This window comes from Nannobrachium achirus, assembly GCF_963921795.1.
Source record: "Nannobrachium achirus genome assembly, chromosome: 17".
Taxonomy (NCBI): Eukaryota; Metazoa; Chordata; class Actinopteri; order Myctophiformes; family Myctophidae; genus Nannobrachium; species Nannobrachium achirus.
This window is the reverse complement of record NC_137824.1, coordinates 44,667,104-44,693,070: the sequence shown is the minus strand read 5'-3', so window position 1 is coordinate 44,693,070 and position 25,967 is coordinate 44,667,104. Positions and strand designations below refer to the sequence as shown.

The following is a 25,967-nucleotide window of genomic DNA, read 5'->3' as shown; positions in this document are numbered from 1 at the left end:
GGCTCTCAGATATTGTACAGTGACAACCTCACAAATGGACTCGGCGAAGCGCAGCTCTTTCTCATCACCTCTGCCCATTATTCTTCCAAAACCCTGACACTGTGGAGTATCCAGTTTATAACCATGGCCATTCGTCAAAGATAGATACGCACATTCTGGGGTTGTAATTGTAATGTTTTTGCTATAGCCTACAGTGGATCAGGTGAAGAACAACAGTATGGTGTGTTTGGCAGCTTTGAATGAATAAAGAGCTCTGCTTATTTACACCCTCCATCGTTGAGTGATTCAGTCAATTGTTTTGTGAAGCATAGCTGTGGCAACGAAAATGCCCTGAAGATAACACCTACTGTATATATATGGGGCGCCAAAGTGTGCGTGCATTGACATGCGTGCGTGTGCACAAACGTGCACGTTCATTTAAAGGGACCCGACCCGAGTTACTTACTGTACATTCCTTGGTGTATTATTTGTAAATTCTTTGCTGTTGTACAGAAATAGTAGTATCTCCATATAGATGAATGCCCTTTCTTCATCAACCAGTACAACAGTGTCACACAAAAGCAGAGGAAATAGCAAATCCACAAGCTTGAAGATCGACTATCATTATTATTTAATTTTTTTCACAGTTTTAAAAGGTTAATACAAATTCAAAGAAATCGGAACGGTTTTTCAGACATACAATGTTTTCACCCGACGGACGACGTTATCTTATTGGTCACAGAGAATGGAAGCAGTGCTGACCCTGAAGTGCAAAGTACTTTGCTTTTCACGCCAACTCTGAGCGCTGTTGCCATTATGTCTACAAACACACACGCACACACGCACGCAAGCGCACGCACAGGCACACAAAGAATAACCTACAGCCAAAACATAACCTGGTGACAATAATCATTATGAATCCCCTCAAGGTGAGTTGTAAAAACAGAAGCGGAACAACATGGCGTTATCTCGCTCTGCTTCAAGATAACTGAAGACTATGTTGAAGAGACTTGTGTTTAGGCCTGTCTCAATTATTACATAATTGCCTAATCACAATTATTTGAGATAACTGTGGTTATCTTTTGCATAATTGTCATAATTATGTATAAATATCGGCCTCCTGGTGGCTCTATAACTGACTTATGTGAATGTGAAGGACTTATTTCTCAATAATGACCAGCGACCCGACAGTTATCCCGCTGATTACCCTGCTACTTCATGTATAAATTCATGAATTGACCCAAGGAAGTTTTGATCAAATGGAATACATTTTCGGTTCTGTATTTCTTGCTTCAAATGTTTCCAAAAACATTCTTCAGAGAAATGTTTAGTTCTAAATTACATTGTGTTAGTTTACATGGCTCTCATGATGGATACAACATGATAGAGGGGAGCGGTCGTTATCCAGAAATAACACACCGCTGAATTCAGCGATTAACCAATCAGAGATCAACCAAGCTGTGTATTAAAATATAATACAACTTGTTAACCACTTGAACCCCCTGTCTCTATACTTGGGCCGCTTTTTTCGGTCTACACCAAATCATTTGCCAAAAATAGCCGATCTAAAAGCTGACGCGTTGTGAGTCACAACACAGAGTCGCTATTTGTTTTGGCTAATTTTGTAGTTCAACTTTCATCCCAAAAGTACATTTCACAGTAGATATGGGTGTCAGTAACTCACAGAGCCAGAGGTAGACGGTGCATGAGCTTCAGTACATGCATGTCAAAGGAGGTACTGTAGAAGACGTGTGGGTGTCAGGTACCTATAATTTCAGAGGCGGTAGAATACGTTTATGGGCATCAGTAACTCACGGAGGCAGAGGTTGTCGGTGAAGAGTCCCAGGAAGTCTTTGCACTCGTCCCTCTGGTTCCCGGCTGCCGAACACGAGCACCACGGCGCCACGCTAGACGTGGAGTTGTCCACGTAGTTGGGGGTTATCGAACTTCCTGTAGCAACAAAGCATACCACGCCTGTCAACATTAAATATTTATCCCCCATTTGAGACGCTGCAGCAGTTCATTTCTCAATGCTGTGTCTCCTGAAACGTGTGAACGACATCATATTGGCCCATTCACACAAATAACACAGAGGGGAAAACTAGATTATAGTGTGCTCTTCGGAACGCATCATAGCTACATAGTAGGAGCTACAAAGTGGAGTAGCCTTGAAACCAGTGTCAAACTGACAACCAATCTGAGGTCTTTCAAGCAGCAGGCAAAAGCATATCTATTAGAAAAGGTCCTCTATAGAAGGTCATTTGTGTAGTGAAAGATAGTCGAGCGCTTGTATTTATGTTACTGTCATTTTGTTTTGTATTGTTGCAGTTGCCTAAAATAAAAAGTGAGTTTCTTGAGCAGATAAACAGTGTGCGGGCGTTCCTCTCTTTTCCACAGTAAGTTAATACGACAGCGACGCAACACTTCAAAAATACTGTAGGAAGTCTTTGTACACAGTAACATTGCAAACTAATTTACCTTGAATATCGTGGATGTACCCTTCAATCCAGTTATTGTAGCCATTCTTTTGAATCCTTTTGGGGATGTTGAAGTTGTAATCTGCCCATTGTCAATTTGATCAAAAGAAAAAGTTGAGTTGTTCACAGACAGACAAACGGACGGACGGACGGACGGACGGACGGACGGACGGACGGACGGACGGACGGACGGACGGACGGACGGACGGACGGACGGGGGCAGAGAGCTAATCTCCAGCCTGGCGGAGATTATGAGGTTCAGTGAGTTGCTGCTTTTGGAGCTTGAACAGAGACATTTGATCGATAGAAGGTGTTTTGTTGCACTTCAGTTTTTCTCTTTTCTTTTTCTAGGTCACACAAGTGCTTGACATCTCGCCTTTTTCTCTGCCAGGTTTTTCTTTTTCCCTTGTTTTCCTCTCCAGCGGAGTCGAGAGAGGATTTGAAGTGCCTTAATAAATACAGGGCAGGAATGAAAATGCCAAGTGTTTGTTTGCGCTGAGGGGCACCATTTGCAGGCTCTCTCTCTCTCTCCAAATGCATTATGTTAGACCTATACCACTCAGCTGTTGTGGGCTTTTTACTAACCATTCGCCCAAAAAACTAAAAGCTGGACTTTTCATTAATGACACTTCACACACACACAGCTTGTGTTCCTGTGATGCATGTTGTAATGGGGCTTATGTAGTTTGTTTTAGTCCAAGGGGCAGTGGTTCAATATGACTACATTCCCTTTCTCCTTCTGTTTCTTCTCAGCATTTATTTATCTTTATTCATTGATTCCTATCACTGCCTTACTCAAAACCTTCCCATCTATGTTGACGGCATTTCTCAATCGTCTTTTCCACATAGGCCTAGTGGTTTACTCAAGTACTGTACTTGTAATATAGTCCCTTTACTTGTAACAGAGCATTTATTGTGGTATTGCCACTGAGTAATATGTGTACTATTTCCACATTTGTCAATCGCCTTCGCACATACAGCACATTCGTTTTTTTCTTTTTTTTTTCTCTTTTTTTTTACCGTAACCGATATTTTCCAATATTGCGTTTTTTATGCTAATATCGGCCGATAATATCGGACATCCCTAGATGAGATAGTTAAACTCAAGGGTTTATTAGCCAATGAAGTATTTCCATCAACACATTCTCACTCCCAAGATAGCAAACGGGTGACTTCTTCGGACAGAAGTCACATTTGACAGAAAGGGGGGACGACGACGACGACGACTGTATGTCCACCCCCTTCCAGATGGTGACCTAATCACCTGGTCACCTTGCCACTTCCGGTCAGAAGGGAAGTCAAATTTAAATCCCGCTTTGATGGCACACCAAAGTCTATTTATTTGAGAACTAGAAACTGTCTATAGGCTCATTGTTGCAAACTAACACCGTTGTATATGGGGAATAAAAAACAGTAGAAAACTGTTACAAAATAATACCCGATTTTGTAGTGTGTGCGTGAGTGACTGTGTGTGTGCATGCGTGCTGTGTGTTGCACTGTGTGCTAAAATAACTATATAGCTCCTTGTTACACCGTTGTGCGGGGAATAAGCACCCGAAACCGCAATAAAAATAACCCAAAACCGGATAAAAAACGTGAATTTTCGCACTCCTCCAGGCTCAGCTCCCCTTGGGATTTGGGAGTTCCAGCGCCCCTGGCAGACATATAGAACGTACCTATGAGCCCTGTGTAGGCCAGCAGACAGGCTCCATAGTTGCCCTGTTTGCATCCGTTGGGAGAGGACTCGGAGGAGTGACAGTCATACTGGAACTGTGCCAGACGAGACCTGTTAGAATCACAATCACAATCAGAATCAACTCTATAGGTTTTTACTGGCGTAAAAGAAAACAGTGCATGAAAAGAAATAGTATACTGTATCTATTCGGTGTCGTAAGTACCTGAGACATAAAGACACATATAGACATAAAGGTGTGTGAGCATAGCAGCAGATATAAACTGTTCATGAATCTGGACGTTGGTTTGGTGCAGGAAAAAAATATCAGTGCATGGGAACATGGAGAAACACCATCCCTTAAAGAATCATTGGCTGGGGCGTCCGGTGCCCTACTGGTCAGGGCGCATACCACATGGGCACCGCCACATAGGCATGGTTGCCGCGGCGTCGCTGGTTCGATTCCCGATCCGGACGACCTTTGCCGCATGTCACTCCCCATCTCTCTCTCTCCCCATTTCCTGTCAGTCTACTGTATACTATCAATAAAGGCATTAAAGCCAAAAAAATAAAATATATAAAAAAAAGAATCATTGGCTTCCATTAAAAATGTACTTAACTTAAAGTACCATAAGTAGAAAGTACTCATTGTGCAGAATGTCCCATTTCAAGTTTTCAAATGTATAAAACTCTTCTTAAAATAGCAGATTTACAAGCTCACAATGCATGGATTTTACACTCTCAACATATAAAGATCTATAAGGGTCCATTTGGTTACCAGCTCTCCGTCACTTAGCTGGGGACCACCTGGAAGGAACCCCCTCAAGGACCACCGGTGGTCCCCGGACCACTTGTTGAAAACCACTGGCCTATTTTGTCAAAATTACGTCCGGTACAACGCAGAGAGTGGAGTCGACGGACTATAAAGCGATGGTGATTGAGAGCACATTATGTTTCAAGCCTCCATATGCAGCCAGGATCAGGATCATTATCAAAGCCCTGGGAGTGTAATGGGCCGGCGAGGAGTAATGACCACCAGGCAGAGATAACTCTGATCCATCTAGCTCTTTATCTGCGCTAAATAGTTAATGTGTTATTCCAACACTGGCTCTCCCTGGGCTGTTCTATAGGACAGTGGTCCTCGACCTCTTCAGGCCGCTACCCCCAAAATAAGCATATTTAAACTGGGGACCCCCCCACCCTGGCGAGCACTAAGAGTTGAGGCATTACATTTTGTGTAACACGGTTCTATTGTGTTGCGAGGCGTTGTGAGCATGTAGATCGGCTATTTTTTTTATTTTTTTTTCAAAATTTCTGCCTCTAATATTTGTCAATTTGGACAATGTTTAATTTGTCATTTTAGAGGTATTTGGAGCGGAGAGTCTGTTGGAGCGGGAGCAGGCGCATGCACAGGTTAAAACAACCCTTAAAAGGGATAGTTCACCTCCCAAATTACTTTTTTGCTTTTCTATCGACTACTCACCCCATGGATATTTGTTTTTGTCTTTGTCGCATTCCTAACTTGAGGAGACTCTTTGTGTCTCCATAGTAGCGCCTAATCAATGGCGCCATGGGGATGATATCGTCGGTGTCGGGTGGAAACCTTGTATGTCCAAAACTGTTTGTTTTGTATTTAAACTAGTGAAAACAGCCGATCTGCTGTCTTCACTTCTTTTGTGCGACGGCCTTGTATGATGAAGCAGGGCTTTACTTTGCGAAAAAAAACGTACACATTTGAAACTTGGAGATACGAGGTTTCCGCCCGACAACGACGATATGATACAAGCTCACGTCGGGTCACTTTGTGCCACGCCATATATGAGCTTATAGATCTGCTATTTTAGAAAAATATGGAAAAATGTGTGCAAATCTTTCAGTATACTGTGTGTGTGTGTGTGTACATACAGTATATATATATATATATATATATATATATATATATATATCTGTGTGTGTGTGTGTGTGTGTGTGTGTGTGTGTGTGTGTGTGTGTGTGTGTGTGTGTGTGTGTGTGTGTGTACACATACGGTATATGTGCATGTGCCTATGTATATATATTTTCAACTCACCTCTTTGCTTGTGGACATCCCTGGCACAAGATCTGTGCCAGGTGGGGGGTGGGGGGTCCTCAACATGAAAGGGTTTGAGAACCACCGACTTAAACATAATACTGAGATGTAAAATAGATCAATTATGCATGTACACTTATTTCGCATAATATACCAACCTGCACACGTAGTCGTCCTTGCAGGTGCGCATCTGCGCCAGGCAGCTGGGCTTGGGCTCGGTGCCCTCGTAGGAGCACCCGGGCACCACGGTCTGCCTCCGCCGCTCGGCACACGCCGTGTCCGTGCAGGGGCAGAAGAGCAGCTCGTGGGTGTAGTCGGCGGGCACGCGGTCGAAGAAGCGCCGCAGCGCCTTGTTGCACTTGGCGCGGTTGCACGGGCTGCCCGGCCTGGTGGCGGGCTTGATGCACGCCGACACGTACTCGGTGCGGAGCCTCTGGCACGCGTCGTCCACGTTGCACGCCTTGGCCGCGTCCAGGCAGCGGTTCACGGTCGCGCCAGCCACCTCGGAGTCTGTTGGATGTGCAGCGAGAGAGATTGTATGAGAGTAGTATTCTTCAGTGGTGTGAAGCAGTGGTTCTCAACCTTTTCAGGCCGCGACCCCCAAAATAATCATATTTGAACTGGGGACCCCCCACCCTGACGAGCACTAAGAGTTGAGGCATTACATTGTGTATAACACGGTTCAATTGTGAAAATAGCAGATCGGCTATTTTCACAATTCCAGCCTCTAATATTTGACAGTTTGGACGATGTTTAATTTCATTTTAGAGGTATTAAAAAGTCCTAAGATTGTCACTTTAGAAATGTGCAGATACCCTTTATACACATAAACGTTATGGTGGTTTGTTTACTGTTGAGTGAGAAAACAATGTTGCACATTAAGTTAATCATCTGGAGACCCCCCAAAATAATTTGGGGACCGCCCGGGGGTCCCGACCCACAGGTTGAGAACCACTGGTGTAAAGCAGTGTTTCTCAAACTTTCTAATTTCAAGGTCTCCCCTTAACGCTGACAGTGTACAAAATGATCAGAGTTACAGACTTGTACGGGTCAATTTAGACCCCCCTAAAGGGGCCCACAGAGTCCCTGGAATCCACTTTTTTCAAGTTACTATGAAAACCTCCACCTGCAGTCCCTACGTCAGTCAGTCCATCATTCCGTCTGTCCGTCACATTACGTCACACTGTTGGCACTACTTTTATCTCCGGCACCGTTGCCCCTATCCATGCCAAACTTTGCACACACACTCCTTGGCTGGCAAACCACAACCTCCACCCCGGTTTCCGATCCAGTCGGGAGCGGAAGAAAATCAGGCAACCAGAACCACCGGTGCCATGCACCTCCAAAATGATTCCCCTAGTTTAAAGGTAGGGCAATAGATTTCACTTAAGTTGCGGCAGAATACTTACTGTAAACCGTCTATACTTAGTCAAATGGACCTGAATTGCCCTTTGCTTTGTGCGATCTCCTCGCCAAAATAGCATGTCTACAAGCTCACAACGTGTCACACGTTGTGAGCTTGTAGATCGGTTATTTTTGGTTAATATTCCCCCCAAATTGGGATGCTCGGGTTCAAGTGGTTAAATGTTGTCGGGTGAAAACCTTGTATGTCCAAACCGTTCGTTTTGCATTTTTTCATTTTAAAAATGATTTAAACTAGTGAACACAGCCAATCCACAAGCACATAACGCCTCGCACTTCGAGGCGTTGTGTGCTTGTAGATTGGCTGTTTTCACTACTTTTGTGCAACAGCCTTGTACGATGAAGCAGGGCTTTATTTGAAACTCGGAGATATGACGATTTGAAATATGCCCTAATGGAAAGAGATGTTCTCTCAAGTTTTCCTCGCGACATACTGTATCTTAGAGGCAAAGATTTACGTATTTTTGTACCGTAATATGACACAAATGTAAGGTATTATCAAGTAACAATGTCATTCAGGGGTGCCGTGGATGAAAAAGTTCTTTAGAGGGTCGACCTGAGACAAAAAACTTTTGAAAACCACTGACTTAGATAACCTTTGTAGGGGGAAAAGTGTTTGAGAAGTGACATTCAGTTTTTCAGGGCATGAGGAGTGTAATCATTCTGGCACCGGAGACTGAAGCAAAGGAGTTGTTTTACGTGAGGAGATTACAGCATGCCTCTAGTTGACAGCAAATCCATCTTTATGATCATGAGAAGAAGGGAGAGAGAGAGAGAGAGAGAGAGAGAGAGAGAGAGAGAGAGAGAGAGATAAGTTTTGGGAGGAAATATTACATTAATAACAGCTTGTTAAAACTATAAATGTGTCTTTAAGCAGATTGCAATTGCATTATCTTACTGTCAATAGTCTCACTGTTGCATTCAATTATGTGTTTTATTTTCATTTTGTTTTGCATACTGTCATCATAAGTCTCTGTTTGATTTAGTCTCTGCCACTGCTGTGAATTAAACTGCCACAAGGTCACATCTGACAGACTAGCATGTTGATTGCACAATAATTTTGACATTTTGTTGCGACTGTAGGTCGCAGTTTACTGTCAGAACCGTCACAGCTTGGCCTCTCCAAGGTAGACAACATTACTAAAAGGGTGAAAAAGACGTTATTTAGACGTATTAAGACATTATAATGGGGGCGGACGGGGCTGAAGAGCAGCAGAGGCTTGCTAAGAATGAGAACAGGCTCCATGCGAAGCCACTTCCGGTCTGTGGCGAGATCAAAGCGTGTCGCCACTCTGCTTACACTGCTCTGATGCCCATATATGGAATACAGCCCATATCTGTGTGGCTGGTTCAGACCAGGATCTCCATGTATGGGCATAAAAGGGATTGTATGTATGATGTCAGATATGATAGACGTCATAGAATTTTCACATAACGAATAACTGAGTAAGCATGTTTGGGGTCTCACAGTATATCTCCATATACAGTACAGGGATGTCCATATATAACTGGTCCGATATACATCACTGGCCAGACGGCCAAGACATGGCGCGACCTCGAGGTCGCTTGTCGCCCTGAGGCGTCTACTAGTATAATTATGTAGCAAGTAGTGGCTCAGAGCATCTGCCTGACAAGCAAAAAGCCTAATATCTACTCCTGGTCAAGGGGAAATTCCACTTTAGACTTTTCAGATTCAGATTGATTGATTGATTGAGTATTATATATATATATTATATATAATATTTATTTTATTCTTTTGTGAATGAGAGAGAGAGAGATCACAGATCTTATTCAGGCTGGATTTGGCTGCCAGTGTAAATCCGGCCTTAGTCTGGAGTTGTCCTTTAAAAGTTTCATTTGGCAAAATTTGGATTTATTTGAGGAAATCCAATATGAAGCTTTCACTCATTAAACAGAGGGTAGAGTACCTTAGGGAGAGTTTTTCCTCTTTCTTTCTTTTTTTCCCTTTTTTTTGATAATATAATATAATGAAACAAAAGATGAAAAATTACACTAATGTTTTGCCAGTCCCAGTTATTCTAATCAAGGCTTTTGCTGGCATGTCAATTCAAAAGCTGTGTGCTTATCATTTCATTGTGAAGTGGACAACCGTAGAAGCTTCCAATGGCAGGCTTGTCGCTGATTGGCTGGGTACACACAGACAAATATCTGCCAACTGGAACCCAACATGGTTCTTCAGAGTGATGCCATGGAACACACAACATGGACCATTAGCATAATATAAAGTCAAGGACCCCCAAATTTATATGTATGTGGCTGTGGACCCCCTATCTGAAAAGGTTTTGTGCCATGGACCGCCCAGCAGAGAAGGTTTTACTAAACGAATGTTACAAACATGTGAGCTTACAACTGCAATAGCCAACATATCGTCACTGTCGGGCAGAAACCTTGTACCTCCAAGTTTCACATTTGTATGTTTTTTTCCCATTATTGTTAATTGTGGCACGTTTACTAACATGCTAAGTTTAGCTGCACTTGAACAACTGTTCCAGGCTGCCATATCCAGCCCAAGAAACCGTAGAAACCTGTGTAAAAAAAAAAAAAAAAAAAAGACATTGTAAAAGACATTGTAAAAATAGCCGATTTACATGCCCACAATGGGCATGTAGATCTGCTATTTTCACAATAGAACCGTGTTATACAAAATGTCTCTTTTCCATGAGGACTCCCATCTTTGCCATACCCTAGCTTTTGCTGAACTGAAGCCACTGCTTGTCATTATTTGGCTGGGGAACTGCAGCTATCCCTGTGAGTATTACCTAGCTAGCTCACTAATCACATATCTCTGCTCTGGAAAGCTCTAAGACAGAATACGATGGTCTGGATAAACACTTTCTGTTCTGCTATCTAATTTGGGAGTACTCTGGTGCCAATTTCCGGAGAAAAAAAAAAAACAACTTCTGTATCGGTGTTGATTTGATAGCAAATTTTGATTTAGTTTTAGTCACACTATTTTTAATAAAAATCCATTTAGTTTTCTTTTACTATATTTCAGTCGTGTCGCGCTGCGACATGTTGTGAGCTTGTAAACCTGATATTTCCGAGTGCGAGCAAACATAAAATGACTTTGTCTTTTATTCCTACTAGTTCTCTTCTCCACTAGTCCCTCCCTAACATTTAGACTAGGTTTTATTTGTCAACTAAACTGTCGATATATTTAGTCTTAGTTTTAGTCATCATAAAGCTTAGTTTTTTATTTTGTTTTCATTTAGTTTTCATCAGTGAAAAAAGGTATTAGGACTGACATTTTTCATCTGGAGTCATGAATGCTTGCTTGATTGATGAGATGTCCTAAAATCAGTGGTGTAAAGTACATTTACTTGGGTACTGTACTTAAGTAACATTTTGAGGAATGTGTACTTTACTTGTGTCCTTCCAATTTCCAATAATTTTACGTCTATTCCACCACATCTCGGATCCAAATATTATACTTTTACTCCAATCACGGTTTAGTTACTAATTACTTTGTAGATTTGGATTATTATTACAAAACTTACATTAATAACTTCAGCCCTATATACATTTCAGCCCTTTGAAAATAGCAGATCTACAAGTATTTGTAGTACGTTTTGTACTTTAAGTACATTTTCATACCAATACTTTTGTACCTTTACTCAATTACATTTTGAATTCCTAACTTTCACTTGTAAGGCTGCCCTCAGACCAAAATACCTATGAGAGTGGAATCCGCGTTCCGCCAATGCATTTCAATGAGAAGGCGGCGGTTTCATGTCAGTGGAGGATATCTGCGCTCCGCGCAGACCTTGCGTTTATGCTGGAGCAAAGAAATTCTCCACGCAGATTCTGGTTTTCCCCCTCTGTCCAATGGGGTGAGTCGAAGGCGTAACATTCCGAGAATCAGGAAGGGACTGGGAGATGTTTTGTTTTGATCAAGAGTCTCATGCACCCAAACTCTTCTCTTTTTAGCTTGTTGCATCTCCCCTTCCAATAAAGCAAGGGCGAGTACCCTTCGCCTGTCCATTATAGAGTTGACACGTAAAATATGATGAGGATCGCTACGCTAGTGTAACAGGCTACAGGGAGGGAGGGCGGTGCGGGAAGTGAGTGACAGGGGCGTCACTGGCTTTGGGACGGAATATGCTCTCTGCGTTTTTTGCCAGCCGCGCACCAGAAGAGTTTATCCACTGCCGACCATATTTTGGTCTGAGGGCACCCTTACAGAGTATTTCTACATTGTAGTATTGATATTTTTACTTAAGTATAAAATGTGAGTACTTTTCCAACACCATTCCAAAATGGGAGCATAGAGTGGAAAAACAGCAAAGTGTGATGAAGGCATCTGAACAGTGGTTCTCAACCTTTTTGGAATCAGGGCTCACTTGAAATATTCAAAAGCTTTCATGGCCCGCTCATCTGAGTCAGATGGGTGGACTGTGTGCATTTTCAGAGTGTGTTCACGGTAACGATCATCAATCGATTGTGCTCCAAGAACTTCCAACTTTGATCAATGGAGCTAATGTAATATACTTTAACCTGTAGGCCTGAACACATTATTACGCAATATTTTATGCTTTAAATATTAAAAAAAACAGCAGATATACAAGCTCACAGCGCGGCACCGAGTGCCGCGCTGCGAGCTTGCATATCTGCTATTTTTGAAAAATCTTGTGCAAAAAAAATTGTGCAAATCTTTGAATATTTTGACCCGATTCTGTCTTCTAAATCCTTCTAAGGTTTTTTTTTATATAACTGTTTTGTCAGTGGTTCTCAAAATGTTTCATGCCAAGGACCCCCAAAACTACATGTATTTGGCCACGGACCCCCATCTCAAAATATGTTGTTCCAGGGACCCCCCCATCTCAAAATATTGTATCAGGGAGTAGGGACCCCCCAGAAGCAAATATTTGAGTTACAAATGTTCACTTTCAAAAATATATATTCAAAGACTTGCCAAAAATATATATATATATATATATCACGGTTTTTCAAAAAATAGCAGATCTACAAGCTCGCAGAGCGGCACTCGGTGCCACGCTGTGAGCTTGTATATCTGCTATTTTTTCAATAGCTAAAGCATTCAATAATTCTAAGCCTATTATTAAAGGAGTCGTTTGACCAAAAAAACTACGTATTTTCTCTGAATTACACACCCCATATAATCATTCGAATCTAAGTGTACTAGAAGTGTGAGTGTACTTGCCAGCGGTGATGGAGGCCAGGCGGACATAGTCATAATCTCTGTCCACTGCTTCATACGGATAGCTCTCCACCAGGTTCAGCCCTGAAACAGTAAAACACAACAGTATGCACCGATTAAAACTCTCAGTCGCCACAACTGATTTCAGTTGATTCCATAGAAGTCCATGTGATGTGAGAGTGTCGTCTAGCCCAGTGGTTCTCAACCTTTTCAGGCTGCGACCCCCAAAATAATCATATTTCAACTGCGGACCCCCCCCCCCCCCACCCTGACAAGCACTTGGAATTGTAGAAGTTGGCATTACATAAGTTTTACTGGATCTGTTCCATTGTGTATAGCAGATCTATATGCGTGAGCATGTAGATCTGCTGTTTTCAAAATTTCTGCCTCTAATATTTGACAATTTGGCCAATGTTTGAACAAAGGTCAAAAACCCACAGGTTGAGAACCACTGGTCTAGCCAACACCGACTCGGGACTCCTGGTTCGCTGCCCTCCACACTCCCCTATCTAACATCAGGGTCTCTACAGTGTTGTTAGCTAAGTTGTCGTGCCGCAGTGCATCTGTGTCGTTGGTGCGCTTCTTGCCTTTCCTGGCTTTTCCCTATGTTGGCTCCCATAGTGTCAGTTTGCTTGCCTCTAGTTCTGGGTGCCTGCCTCATCCTTCTCCCTCAGTCTCAGACTCAGCCCTTTCCTGTTGTGCTGTGAGGGTCCATGTCTCAGCCCCATAGTGCAGTACTGACTTCACTGTAGCTACGAACTAGGGCATTAGCGAAAAAGTCGACAAGTCGACTCAGTCGACTTCATTACACAAGTCGACTCCCACCAGAGAAAGTTGGAAGTCGAAAGTCGAAAATAATACTTTCTATTGTGAAAATAGCAGATCTACATGCTCACAACGCCTCGCGATGCGAGGCTATTTTCACAATTTCTGCCTCTATAATTGACAATTTGGACAATGTTTAATTTGCCATTTTAGAGGTATTTAAAAAGTCCTTAAATTGGCACTTTAGAAATGTGGGAATACCCTCTAGTCTATACACTTAAACTTCATGTTGGTTTGTTTACAGTTGAGTGAGAAAACAATGTTTCACATTAAGTTAATCATCTGGGGACCCCCCAAAATAATTGGGGGTCGTGTATGATGTGATTACGTCATCAAACGATAAAGTCGACTTCAACTCAACTTTTTACTGAGTCAAGTCGACTTGCAAAAATCACAAGTCGTTAATGCCCTACTACGAACAGCCCCCCTTTGAAGTCAGCATGTCTTCTATGAAGGCATGACATGCACCGACCACGCGTTGTGTTGTCAGCTTGTAGATAGCATATTGTTGTGGTTATTTGTTGTTTTAAGATTAAAGATTATTGATGGGAAAAATGGTTATTGTATAAATTCAAAAAAGGAGAAATGTAAAATAAGAAAGTATATAATGTAAACCCCTGTAATTTGTTGTTTGAAAGTGCAATCTTTAATAAAAAACAAAGTTAAAAAAAATAGTATTTGGTCAAACTAGGAATAGAATGCATGTTCAATCTTCCAGAACATCCTACATCTCTCAGATATTTCATAAAAGCAAAGGTGACGAAGCCTCAATCTGAAATGTCTTCAACTGATTGGCTGTATTTTACCAAAACATCATAGTTAGTGTGGTCGCTATGGGCGACACATTGTTGTTCTAGGTCATAGAACTATTATGCCAGCTAAAGTAAATGCATGAAGGGTGTCTGACGAAGATGTATTGGCATCGAAACGTTGTCACTCTTGCCTGCACCCTGTAATAGGGCATTAACGACTTGTGATTTTTGCAAGTCGACTCGACTCAGTAAAAAGTTGAGTTGAAGTCGACTTTATCGTTTGATGACGTCATCACATCATACACAACCCCAAATTATTTTGGGGGGTCCCCAGATGATTAACTTAATGTGAAACATTGTTTTCTCACTCAACTGTAAACAAACCAACATAAAGTTTAAGTGTATAGAGGGTATCTTCACATTTCTAAAGTGCCAATTTAAGGACTTTTTAATACCTCTAAAATGGCAAATTAAACATTGTCCAAATTGTCAATTATAGAGGCAGAAATTGTGAAAATAGCCGAGCTACATGCTCACAACGCCTCGCATCGCGATCTGCTATTTTCACAATAGAAAGTATTATTTTGACTTTCGACTTTCTCTGGTGGGAGTCGACTTGTTTAATGAAGTCGACTGAGTCGACTTGTCTACTTTTTCGTTAATGCCCTACCCTGTAATAATACAAAGGCTTAAATAGTCTGTGTTTGCTCCAGTGCCTTCCTTCCACATAAACCTATTTTTTTGTCAACCTTTTAACTGTTTTAGTTATCTGGGTTGTAAGGCCAGATATCTTGGACAATATAACATTCAATCAGGCAGGTTGGTCATGCTTCACTTGACCTCACAATATATAATATAAATGGTAAGATGGAATTCATTTCCCAGCGGATTCCTCGCGACTCGCGTCAGTGCAACCACACTTGCAATTTCCCAGACTTGCACATTTCTAGTTCTAGGTTATTATTATTATTGTGCTAATCTTTTATGACACACAGCACTAGTGTGTGTGGAGGGGGATCCTTTCACGCTGTTTCACAAATCGCAGATTTTAACACACATCTTCACTCTTTTCAGACGGGGGTTTTTGACCCATGCTGACATTTCTGCTTAACTCACACTGTTGCTTCATTGTGCCTTATAAAATCTGTTATTTTCAAAAGATCTTTTACCTTTGAAAGATTGTGAAATGGGGCATTCTGCATAATGAGTATTTAAGTACATTTTGATACCAATACTTTTGTACTTTTACATTTTTACATTTTGAATTCCCGGACTTTTACTTGTAACAGAATAGTTCTACAGCGCACCTTTACTTAAGTAAAGGTGCCACCACCGTATTATACCCCCCAACTAAAACGGACCGTGGATGACGGACTGGTGCAGGCTCCAGTAGATGCTGAGGCAGTTCTTCTCCTTCTTCATGCCCCGCTTGCACTGGCAGCCGTGCAGCGGGCTGGAGAGCAGGGCCGACACGGCGTTGGCGCACTGGCTGCGGGCGCCGGGCCCCAGCCTCATGCTGCCGTTGCCCGCCACGCACTGGCGCAGGGTCCGCAGGCGCGGGCTGCACGCCTCGTCACTGGAGCACGAGTCCCCGGCCACCAGGCAGTCCCTGCCGGCCAGGATCACCTCCAACAGAGCTGTGTGTGTGTGTGGGGGACAGAGAGAGAAGTGTTAATTAAGTAAATAGCCGATCTACAAGCTCACAACGCGCCGCGCTGCAACACGTTTGTGAGCAAGGGGCTAGCATCCGTCTTGTAGGTTGAGGCCATATAGGAAGTGGCAGTTCATGTGAATGGCCGCTAGTTTCTAGCCTCGCATAGCCAGACTATATCACTGTGTGGATATGATTCTGGTACTTCAATATGGACGTTTCTTTTCCAAGGGGCGGGTTAAAAAAGTGCTCGGGACACAATTGGTATAAGACCAATACTGGGCCCTGCATTGGTCACCCAACTCTTCGGGGTGAAGAAATGGATTCACAATTGAGCGGAGCCAGACCCAAATCCACCATGGGCAATTATTTGGCACCGGCGGATTCGTCTGATTCCAGGCTAGCTGTTTTCACAGTTTCCCCACTGCTGGTGTCAGAAGCAATAACTCTCTATTAAGGTGGATGTGTTTGCTGAACTTTACACTTGATTTTATTACCTTAATAAACATTGTCATAAATACTTTATGCTTCCAGTGGCTAGTTTAAAGTCTTCTTTCAATCACCATCATAAATTACGTGGTTCGTTAAATCCCATTTATTTTCAAATTGATGATAAAGTAGGGTATGCTCTTAGGAGAGGCGTGGCTAGCTTGATTGACAAGCTCCCAAACAATAGCATTTATTTACGGGACGCATTTCAGGACAGGACGTAGAGAGATGCATGGCGGACTTGAAATTACTCCAAAATAAACTATGGATGAAATTCTATTCAAAAGAATAAAACTACATCACAATGTGCTGTCAAATCACTGGGTCAGAGAAAGAGAGCAGGGAGGAGAGGTCAGGATACATCACCATTTTTTTTTTTCATCTTCATAATTGTCTATCATTTCCATGTTTATACTAGATCTACAAGCTTGGCTATTTCCGTTATTCATATTCTTTATTGTCTTTTTCTAGAGTAAATGTATTGAATTATTTAAGTTATTTGTCAAATCTTCCCTGTGCACAATTTATTTGCGGAAGCCTGAAAGCCAAACATAAAATGTATGTTTGGCTTCCACAAACAAAATGTATAATTTGTAGCCTATTCATGATGTTCCAACGACAAGTTGATCACTAACGATTGGCAAAACACTGGGATTTTATCAATAGTATAGCATTATTATACAAACAAGGTAATTTTTTTCCCCTGAAAAGGTAGGGTTTTGTAATAAACTGACAACTTTGATGTCTATGTCTGACCTCAAAGACATTCATTCCTAGGGTAGGGTTTTTTTTTGTGCCAGAGTTTTTTCTGCCACTGTCCAAATGGACACTTTTTTGATTGGCACGGCACTGTTGTTTGGTTTAATTATTTGTCTTATGACGAGATACCTTGAGACACTTATGAAGCACTGACTGTAAAATAAAGTTATTTGTTTTTACTTCTGTTTTCCGTTGCTCAGTTTTGTTGATGCTTCTAGTTTTTTTCTTCATGCCTTGTATTGCTGTACACAAGTAAATTAAATTTTTCTCTCTCTTTACCTGTAACTGTAACCTTAACTGCTGTGCCTCCTCTGGGCAACTGAATTCCCCTCACGAGACTATATATTATGTGTGTGTGAACGCGCGTGTGTGTGCGAGCATGCATGCGAGTGTGCGTGCGAGCGTGCGTGTGCACATGATGCGTGATTTGTAGTGATGGAGCTGTCATTCAAACATTCTCCTCAGGAGAAGACTACAGTTCCCACCATGCTCATGTTTACCGCGAGCTTCAATGAATTATGGGTATGTTGGGATGCTACACCGCCACCGGGCCACTTCCTGCATTCGCTCTGTTGCACATCAAAGATCACAGATTTCTCCCCAGACACTGATCCAATTTATTCCGTGTGTGCATGCAAGCATTTCCAGTTATTCTTTTTAATTTCAGCAACGACTAGACCAAACCCAACGAATTGGACTGATTTGATTTAACTGGGGAGGGAGCTCCTAGTGGACTCTAAAAGTTGCGGGAATTAATTTCAGTGAGAAACGGTGTGGCGGCGCCACGGCTTGACTGGTATACAGCTTTATACCCTGTGGCTGCTGATAAGACGTAATTCAGTTGTTGTTTTGCCTCCTGAACTGCAGTGTAATTCACTTGCCCTCGTGCATGTAAGCAAACAATGAAATAGCCCACATGAGTAATTAAATGCCATAGGTTTTGAGGGCACATTTATGTTTAATGTAGTAATAATCATTGTGTATGATACATACTGTAAGGCCAAGGGAAGGCTATTAAAAAAAAACAGTTCAGTTACTGTAAGTCGTTCATCTTGCATGTCTTTGTCATAAAAATCTGTGTTGTGTATGAGGCTGCATCCTTCATCATCCGTTTGGTAAGTGTAAAAAGTACTCTTTAAAAAAAAAAAAAACTAACCATTTAAACCCCATGTTGTGGGGAAAGCTTTTGCAGGAAAATAGGAGCTCAATCCGCCAGCGAAAGATTTCCTCGCAATAACAGAAACCCTCAAACCCCACATACGTTCAGCGCCAGCGGTGTCCCAGAAATCCTATAAGAGGCAAGGAGTGGAGCCTATATAAGGCGTCACGATGGGGCTGTGTGCTGTGTGCTGTCTCTGTGGATAAAAAGCACAGACAGCTTCGGAGCTTAATGAGCCTCTGTTTGGCCTCCTTTGGAGGCCAAGGTTCTGTCTGCACCGTCAGAGGCGTTTCCCACATCCCTTAAATATGTCTCACAACAAAGAAGGTGCAGCTTTTTAGTCTGAGCATCAGTCCCACTTTTTACAAGTTACTTTTGGACAGTCAGTCTCCACTCTTTCAAGCTTTTGTGACCTTTTTCAAGTGACCTGCCACAAATATGAACCAATTAATGCCTATATTACTTCTATTTTACAATAGAAATAATATTCTAAATAGACTGGCATGGCCAAGGCTGTAGATCAGCTATTGCTGATGTTTGTACTGATTTAATATTTATTATCATACCTTTGGTTATTAGATTGTAATGTATGGTCTATCTGGCAGTGCCTCCCCACCACCTAGTCACATGGCATGTACACATGTAGAGAGAGAGAGACATCCAACGAGAGCTTACAGCACATTACACATAGACAACATGTCAATTATGACGCCAGGCTCATAACAAGACAGAGAGCATTAAGAAAGTGCAATAAAAACTGAAAACTGAAATACCCTTTTCGTATGTCAAATGGCAAAAATGCCACTCCATAAGCTCACAATGTGTCATGATTCTGTAGATCTGCTATAGGATTTTTAGTATCTCTAATTTTGAAAATGTTACAAATTCAGATATATATATTTTAAATTATTATAATGAATTTACATTTTGAAAGCTTAAAAAAAAGTTGTTAACTTTTTTACCTATATAATGGTGGGCCAAAAAGGGATGTCATGGTGGAAGTGGTTAAAGGGGTGCTCTAAAAAAAGTGTGATAGGTATTTTAGACTATCCACCTGTTTACGCAGGAATTTACTGTAGAATAATGTGAGCGGGTCACATCCAGGTATTCTGGGACCGTCAATGACGGTCGGGATTACGATTACGTCACACTGTGCTCGGTTCGGCTGCAACGTAGCTGCGAGCCGGAACTGCCGCCTGTCTTCTGCGCAATGCACGGCGGGACGCTGGAAACGTGTGGATAGGTACTGTAGGTAGAAGTGACGATCCTGCCGCCGACTTCATTAAGTTCCATTTTAATTTTTATCTCTCCTGAAGTGGGCCATTAAGTCAGCGCGCCGCCCATGGGTAACCGATCAGCTAATCTGCATGTGATTTATGTGGCAGGGAAGCTCGAGGACTTTAAGACCGTGGCTCGGAAGGCATTGATTACTGACATGGTTAATTGGCTAAACCCACTGGTACACTGAGACGAGCTTATTGGAAATGTCAAATCAAGCGGCTCATTTGCATTGGTGATGTATGGCGCCTATCCCAGCTTCTGCCCAGGCTAGCACAAACTGACGTACGCACACACACACACATGCATGCGTGCAGCCACGGAGCAGAGGGGCCTGGGATCACTGGCTCCAGTATGCAGCTGACCATCTGTCCTCTGAGATGCTGGCTCGGCCCAGATACTCTCTCTCTCTCTCTCTCTCTCTCTCTCTCTCTCTCTCTCTGCCAATGCATTTCAATGGGAATGGAGCGTTCTTTTCTTTTTTTCTTCTTCTTTTTTTGCAGAAATCTGCAAATGGCAACAAACTGCTTCTCATTATTGAAATCCATTGGCAGAATCCGTGCCCTAACACTGCACTGCACGACCTACAGTATGAGGTACACATCACCAGCGAGACTCAATTTGATCCGATCAAGATGTTTACGTTGTGTTTTTCATTGTCCTACCAGTAAGACTCCCTAATCGGGAGATAAGCGACGGCCATGTTGCATACACAAACTTTAGAAGGCAGTCTTAGACAATCAGGAGGGAATATGGGAAATGGGACAGATCCATGTTGATGACATGACTTTAGAGATACTGCTTTGTGTGATTTTAGGGCAAAATCTGTAGGAGCAGTGTCCAAAGATGTGTTTGAAAAAAATCTGCCAGATGGTGGCGCTAAATGGGAAAGATCCATGTTGATGACATGACTCTAGACTGTGTCCTATTAGTGTATTCACACAGTCCTGTGTTAAAGTGAGCCAACGTTTTGTGGGTTTGGGCAGCGGTTCGCAATCTTTTTCACATCAAGGACCACCAAAGGACCATCTGAAAATGTTTGTGCCAGGGACCCCCATGAGAGAGTATTTATGTAAAAAGAATTCAAAAGTACCTATTATTATTATAATAATTTTTCCCTAAAATGCTCAAAAATATCAGATCTTGCAAGCTTGTAGATCTGCTGTTTTAACGCCACGGACGCCACTTTGAGAACCAACGGGTTTGGGTAAATGAATGCCCTACTTCATCGTACAAGAGTGTCACAACTTGATTTACTATTTACTTTCTAGATTTGTATTATTATTACAAAACGTACAGTAACCACTTCACTTCAACCCTATATACATTTTGGCCATGGGACGCATTTTGTGCTTGTAGATCTGCTATTTTCAAAAGATTTGTATACATTTGAAAATGTGAAATGGGACATTCTGCATAATGAGTACTTATATGCCAATACTTTTGTATTTTCACTCAAGTACATTTTGAATTCCAGACTTTTACTTGTAACAGAGTATTTTCTACATTGCAGTGTTGATACTTTTGCCTATAAGTAACACATTTGAGTACTTTTTCCACCTTTGGGGAAAATTCCTTCATTGTCATGGAAAGCAGTGGAGAAACAACAGCGTACTGCAATATACATGAAGCTTTCATTATTATTACTACAAGGTTTAAAAAACAAGAGGCACACAAATAAAATACAAAAATCTGGGAAAAGAAAAACATTCAGCAAAAAGAAGACCTTTCTTTAGGGAAAAGAGTCGATTAAAAAACAATTAAAATACCTACTTTCAATTCCACACAGCCACCAAATAAACAAGTAAATGTGTTGTTCGGAAGAAGTAGCCAAATGCACACATTTCAGCACCTCAGGGAAAGAACAGCGACACGCGCACACGCACGCACACACACACAACCTAAATTATTTTGTAAAAGGCTAACATGAACACAAGTCGACACCTAGGTCAAGTGCACAATCCAACACAAACACACCACGTGAATAATAATCCTCCACTGCCTTTTCTGCCTAGAACAGTATAAAATATTAGAAACTTAAACGTTTTGCAATAACTGACTCCAGACCAGGGTATATACTGTGATCACAGTTAAAGGGGCCTTTGTTCAGGCTGACACAAAGCATCTATAATTTTCTTGACAGCATGAAAGTTTTAGACGTATCCAAATCAGCACAAAAAGAAAGGAAACTTACACCAAAGTATTTTACATAATTTTTTATCATTGATTCGTCACCTTTACAACGAGGTACAGTTTGTAAGCATCGGGCATTCGTGGAATGAGCAACACAGCCAAACGTGTGAGTAGCGCCGACCCAACATTTGCCAACATTCGGTCCTTTACATCCCCCCTTCAATTATGCCAAATGGTATTGTGTTTGATATCAATGTTATCGGAGATTTGTCACCTTTACAACGAGGTACAGCTTGTAAGGATCAGGCATTCATGGAATGAGCAACACAGCCATGTGTGGGTAGCGCCCCTCCAAAATGTCAAAATGGCCTGGCAGGCCTGCAATACTGTTCTTTTGGAGTTCACCTTTGTTGCTTGGTGCATTGAATGATTGCACTCTCCCATAGTAATAAGGAATAAAAAAAATTGCCATTTCTACACTTTGTTAAGCTCAGTGTCAGGGAAGCCCAAAATGAGAGTAAATGCCAGCAGAACAGTATTGCTAGCCATTTTGGCAACATTTTGGTCAGCGCTACCCACACGTGTGTCTGTGTAGCTCATGCCTCGAATGCCCGATGCTTACAAGCTGTATCTCGTTGTAATCGAATCAATGATAAAAATTATATAAAACACAATACAAAGTGTTATTATTAAAGGGGAGATAAAATGGAAGTCAAGTTTCCTTTCTTTTTGTGCTGAGTTTATATCAATTTAATCACAAGAATAATTTCTAAAAGAAAGTAGTCCCTGACTGCCTGCACGATAGATGGTTTGCCTTCCTTTGTTGTTTCCGAGACTTTCATTTGTATTGGCTTCATTTATTATACTTTATGATGCTGTTTTTCAGCTCTTTCCTGACATCAGCCATCAAAGCATTATTATGGTCTATTATATTTCCCAATTTAGTCGTTGTGCCAATTAATGAATTCCTCCCCTAAGATTTCTGTTTTGTCCCCAAGTGAGGAGCCCCCACTGCCCCAGGCCGTCTTCAACAGGGGGTCCGGGTTACAACTACAGGGCCACCGGATTCAAGTGGTTCATGTAAAACCGGTTACTATCACACAAAGATCTGGTGGCCCTGTAGTAACTATGAGGACCTCCTAGGGGTCCCCGGCATCAGCATCCCTATTCTGAGGAGAACATTATTTTCGCCAAAGAGGTTTGGAGTAGACTAGAGGGAAAAAGAGCACCTGTCAGCGGGGAGTGTTGGACGGGAGGAGTAGAAAGAAGGCTCCTCATCCTCCCGGTGGGGTCTCCTCACTGGCAGGTGAGCCAGTAGGACACAACAGCAGTGACAACAAACAGATGTGTGTGGGGAGGAATACATTGGCATAACGGGGAGGAAAGTGCATGGGTAAAAGCCCAGAAAGAAAGAAAGAAAGAAAGAAAGAAAGAAAGAAAGAAAGAAAGAAAGAAAGAAAGAAAATAGCAAATATAATAAAAATATGATACTGTAGCTGATCTAAAAGTTCAACGCATAGTGAGCTTGTAGATTGGCTATTTTCGCTATTAAAAATAAAATAAAATACATAAAAAACGTTAAATATACACCTTTAACGACAACCAATTAGGCAGAAAGAGGCAGATTTTGGCAGATTTAGGTTACAAACAAGAAAAGACCGTTCTATAACGTGTGTCACAACAGAGGCAGATGGTGAGACGTGATTTGAGATGAGATTAAAGAATGGAAGTCCGCACACAGCTCAATGCTCCACAGTGTTTATTTAAAACATAAAGTTAGACGACGTTTCGGCCATCAACTGGCCTTCATCAGGTGAAAATCATTAGTCATTGTCTTCCTTTTATAGGATAGAGAGTCACATGACATATCACATGACCATACTATTTTCAGTATACCATATAGTGAATACAAAGTTACATAGAAAAGGTACCACCACATAATATTTTTAGGATGTTTTTAGAACAGTGTTTTACAATTTTTTTAAATATTTTTTAAGTTACAAGTTTTACAATTTTTTAAAACAGTTTTTTAAAGTTAAAATCAATTGTGTACTTCAGGTCAGGGTGACAGTCCATACAGCGTGTTTGAGGTGTCCAATGAATGGCCATTACTGCAAACAAGAGAACATACAATGAGTATACTGTAGACATAAGGCAATAGACAATAAAGTGTCCTTCTGTGGGTTTCAAAGGAAGGCTGACAGTTCATAATCTTCATTAAGACCATCGTGATTTGAGATGCCCTCAGGGCAAAAACCTTCTGAGGTACTTGCATAAAACAGCTGAATTTGAGGTGAACCCCAGGGGGTGGAAATTGCCATTCCCTGCCACCCCATGCCCCCCACTGTTGCAACCTTATTTATTTTGCAGTGCCACTTCGAGAGGGCTACTGGTTGATGGACAATCGTGTTGTAACACAAAATTGTGCTAGGAATACAAATTTGGTCAGTTCAGTTCAATTCTTGACAACCAATAAAAGTGTTTAACAAGCCTTAGTAACGTTGAAACCAGCACAGAGCAAGAAAAGGTGTGTGTTCGCTTTTATTGTTTTTTGTTAAGATCAGAGTTCTGCATATCTTGGGAGTTTATCAATATACTTCTTGGGCAGGCCAATAAAAAAAAAAGATTACTGCGGGCCAAGGGGCCAGTAAAGCGTCTATCAGTTTTTCAGCATCTTTATGTGTTAAAAAGGTTCTTAGTATGGCTATGTTTCTTATATAATACTGTAGTCTTTGTCACCTTGCCTTGATGTTTTGAAAATTGAGATCAGCATCCAAGATGACTCGCAGGTCTCCGATCTATCTTTGTTGAAGCTTGTCTCTTTTTGACTTATAGGGCCCATAGAAGTACCGGTACGTATACCTCATGCTGTTCTTCGTTTCATTTCATTCATTTCCTCCATATATGGGCATTCGCATATGAAGTCCTGTTAGATATGGGCTTAATATTGATGACATCAGGGATCAATTACACACCCATGAAGCCATGAATTCAACATTTTGTTGTTGTTTTCGTCACATTCCTATAAGCAAATAATTTGATAACCGAGGAGACTCGGTAGGAGACTCTTGGAGACTGAGTCTTTGAGTCGATCTCTGCCGGTCATCAAATAAAATTATTAGCTTAGGAATGTGATCTCCATGAATTCAAGGCTTCATGGGGTGTGTAATTGATAGAAAATATTATTTTTTTGGGGGGTGAACCACTTGTTTAAAACACTTTCCACCACTGCATACAATACAGGCACATGCACACATGGTCATCAAAGGGGCCTTGAGCCCCTGCCCTTTTACCCATCTGTAAAAAGTGCCCTCTCCAGATCATGAAAGCAGTTTTCACTATGGTATAAGAAATGCAACTGCCCTCTTTCCATGCCATAACTGAAGGCAGCATTCAAGAGAATTGTCTTGTCCAAACTCTCATGAACTCTCAATGCAGCATCGTTGAAAGAATTGCTCTCTCTCTGTGTAGAAATCCATGCCATTATGCCACATGCCAGTATTGACATGATAATGCTTAGTTCAGTGTGGCACCACGCACCAAAAATAGCCGACCTCCAAGCTCACGACGTGTTGCAGCGTGGCGCGTTGTAAGCTTGGAGGTCTGCTATTTTTTACATTTCCACCAAAAGGCCCCTTTAGAAGTTTCAGCCCCTGGCTCTCTAACATTATCTGCACGTCCCTGATACAATACATGTATTTTTCAGGGTGTGGTGTTGGTGGGTTTACACTGGCTGATAGATTCCTAACCTCTCAGTGTGAGGAGGCAATAAACCTAGCTTGGTGCCTTGCCTTGTCTTTTCTCCCTCACGGCTTGTTGGAGGGTTATAATGCTCTTATCATAATAAAATAGCCCAGCCTGCCACTTTCACCTCTAAGCTCCTTCTCAAGTTTTATCATCCCGCTTGCGTTCAAAACACATTTATCCGTTAATGAGAGCACTGGCACGGCACTATCCCTAAAAACCTCCTCTCATCCAAGTTCATAGACTCTGAGTCTGGAGGAATAAACCTGTATACTGTAACACTGGATGCCATTCTTTGGGTCCAGAAGAACCAACACGATTCAGTGTGTATGTTGTAGCGGTGGTGTAAAGCAGTGGTTCTCAACCTGTGGATAGGGACC

At 41.8% G+C, this 25,967-nt stretch overlaps 1 protein-coding gene across 1 annotated transcript in view; it reads right to left on the bottom strand.

Annotated features, from left to right (window-relative positions):
• The window catches only part of gfra4b (GDNF family receptor alpha 4b), a gene marked incomplete at both ends in the record, with an annotated part of 72,545 nt that overhangs the window by 5,763 nt on the left and 40,815 nt on the right, over window positions 1-25,967 (bottom strand). Inside the window, 5 exons of the mRNA XM_080746106.1 lie at window positions 1,795-1,929; window positions 4,133-4,242; window positions 6,355-6,706; window positions 12,801-12,881; window positions 15,736-16,011. Coding sequence (XP_080602232.1) covers window positions 1,795-1,929; window positions 4,133-4,242; window positions 6,355-6,706; window positions 12,801-12,881; window positions 15,736-16,011 — 954 coding nt within the window. The remainder of the gene's footprint in view (window positions 1-1,794; window positions 1,930-4,132; window positions 4,243-6,354; window positions 6,707-12,800; window positions 12,882-15,735; window positions 16,012-25,967) is intronic.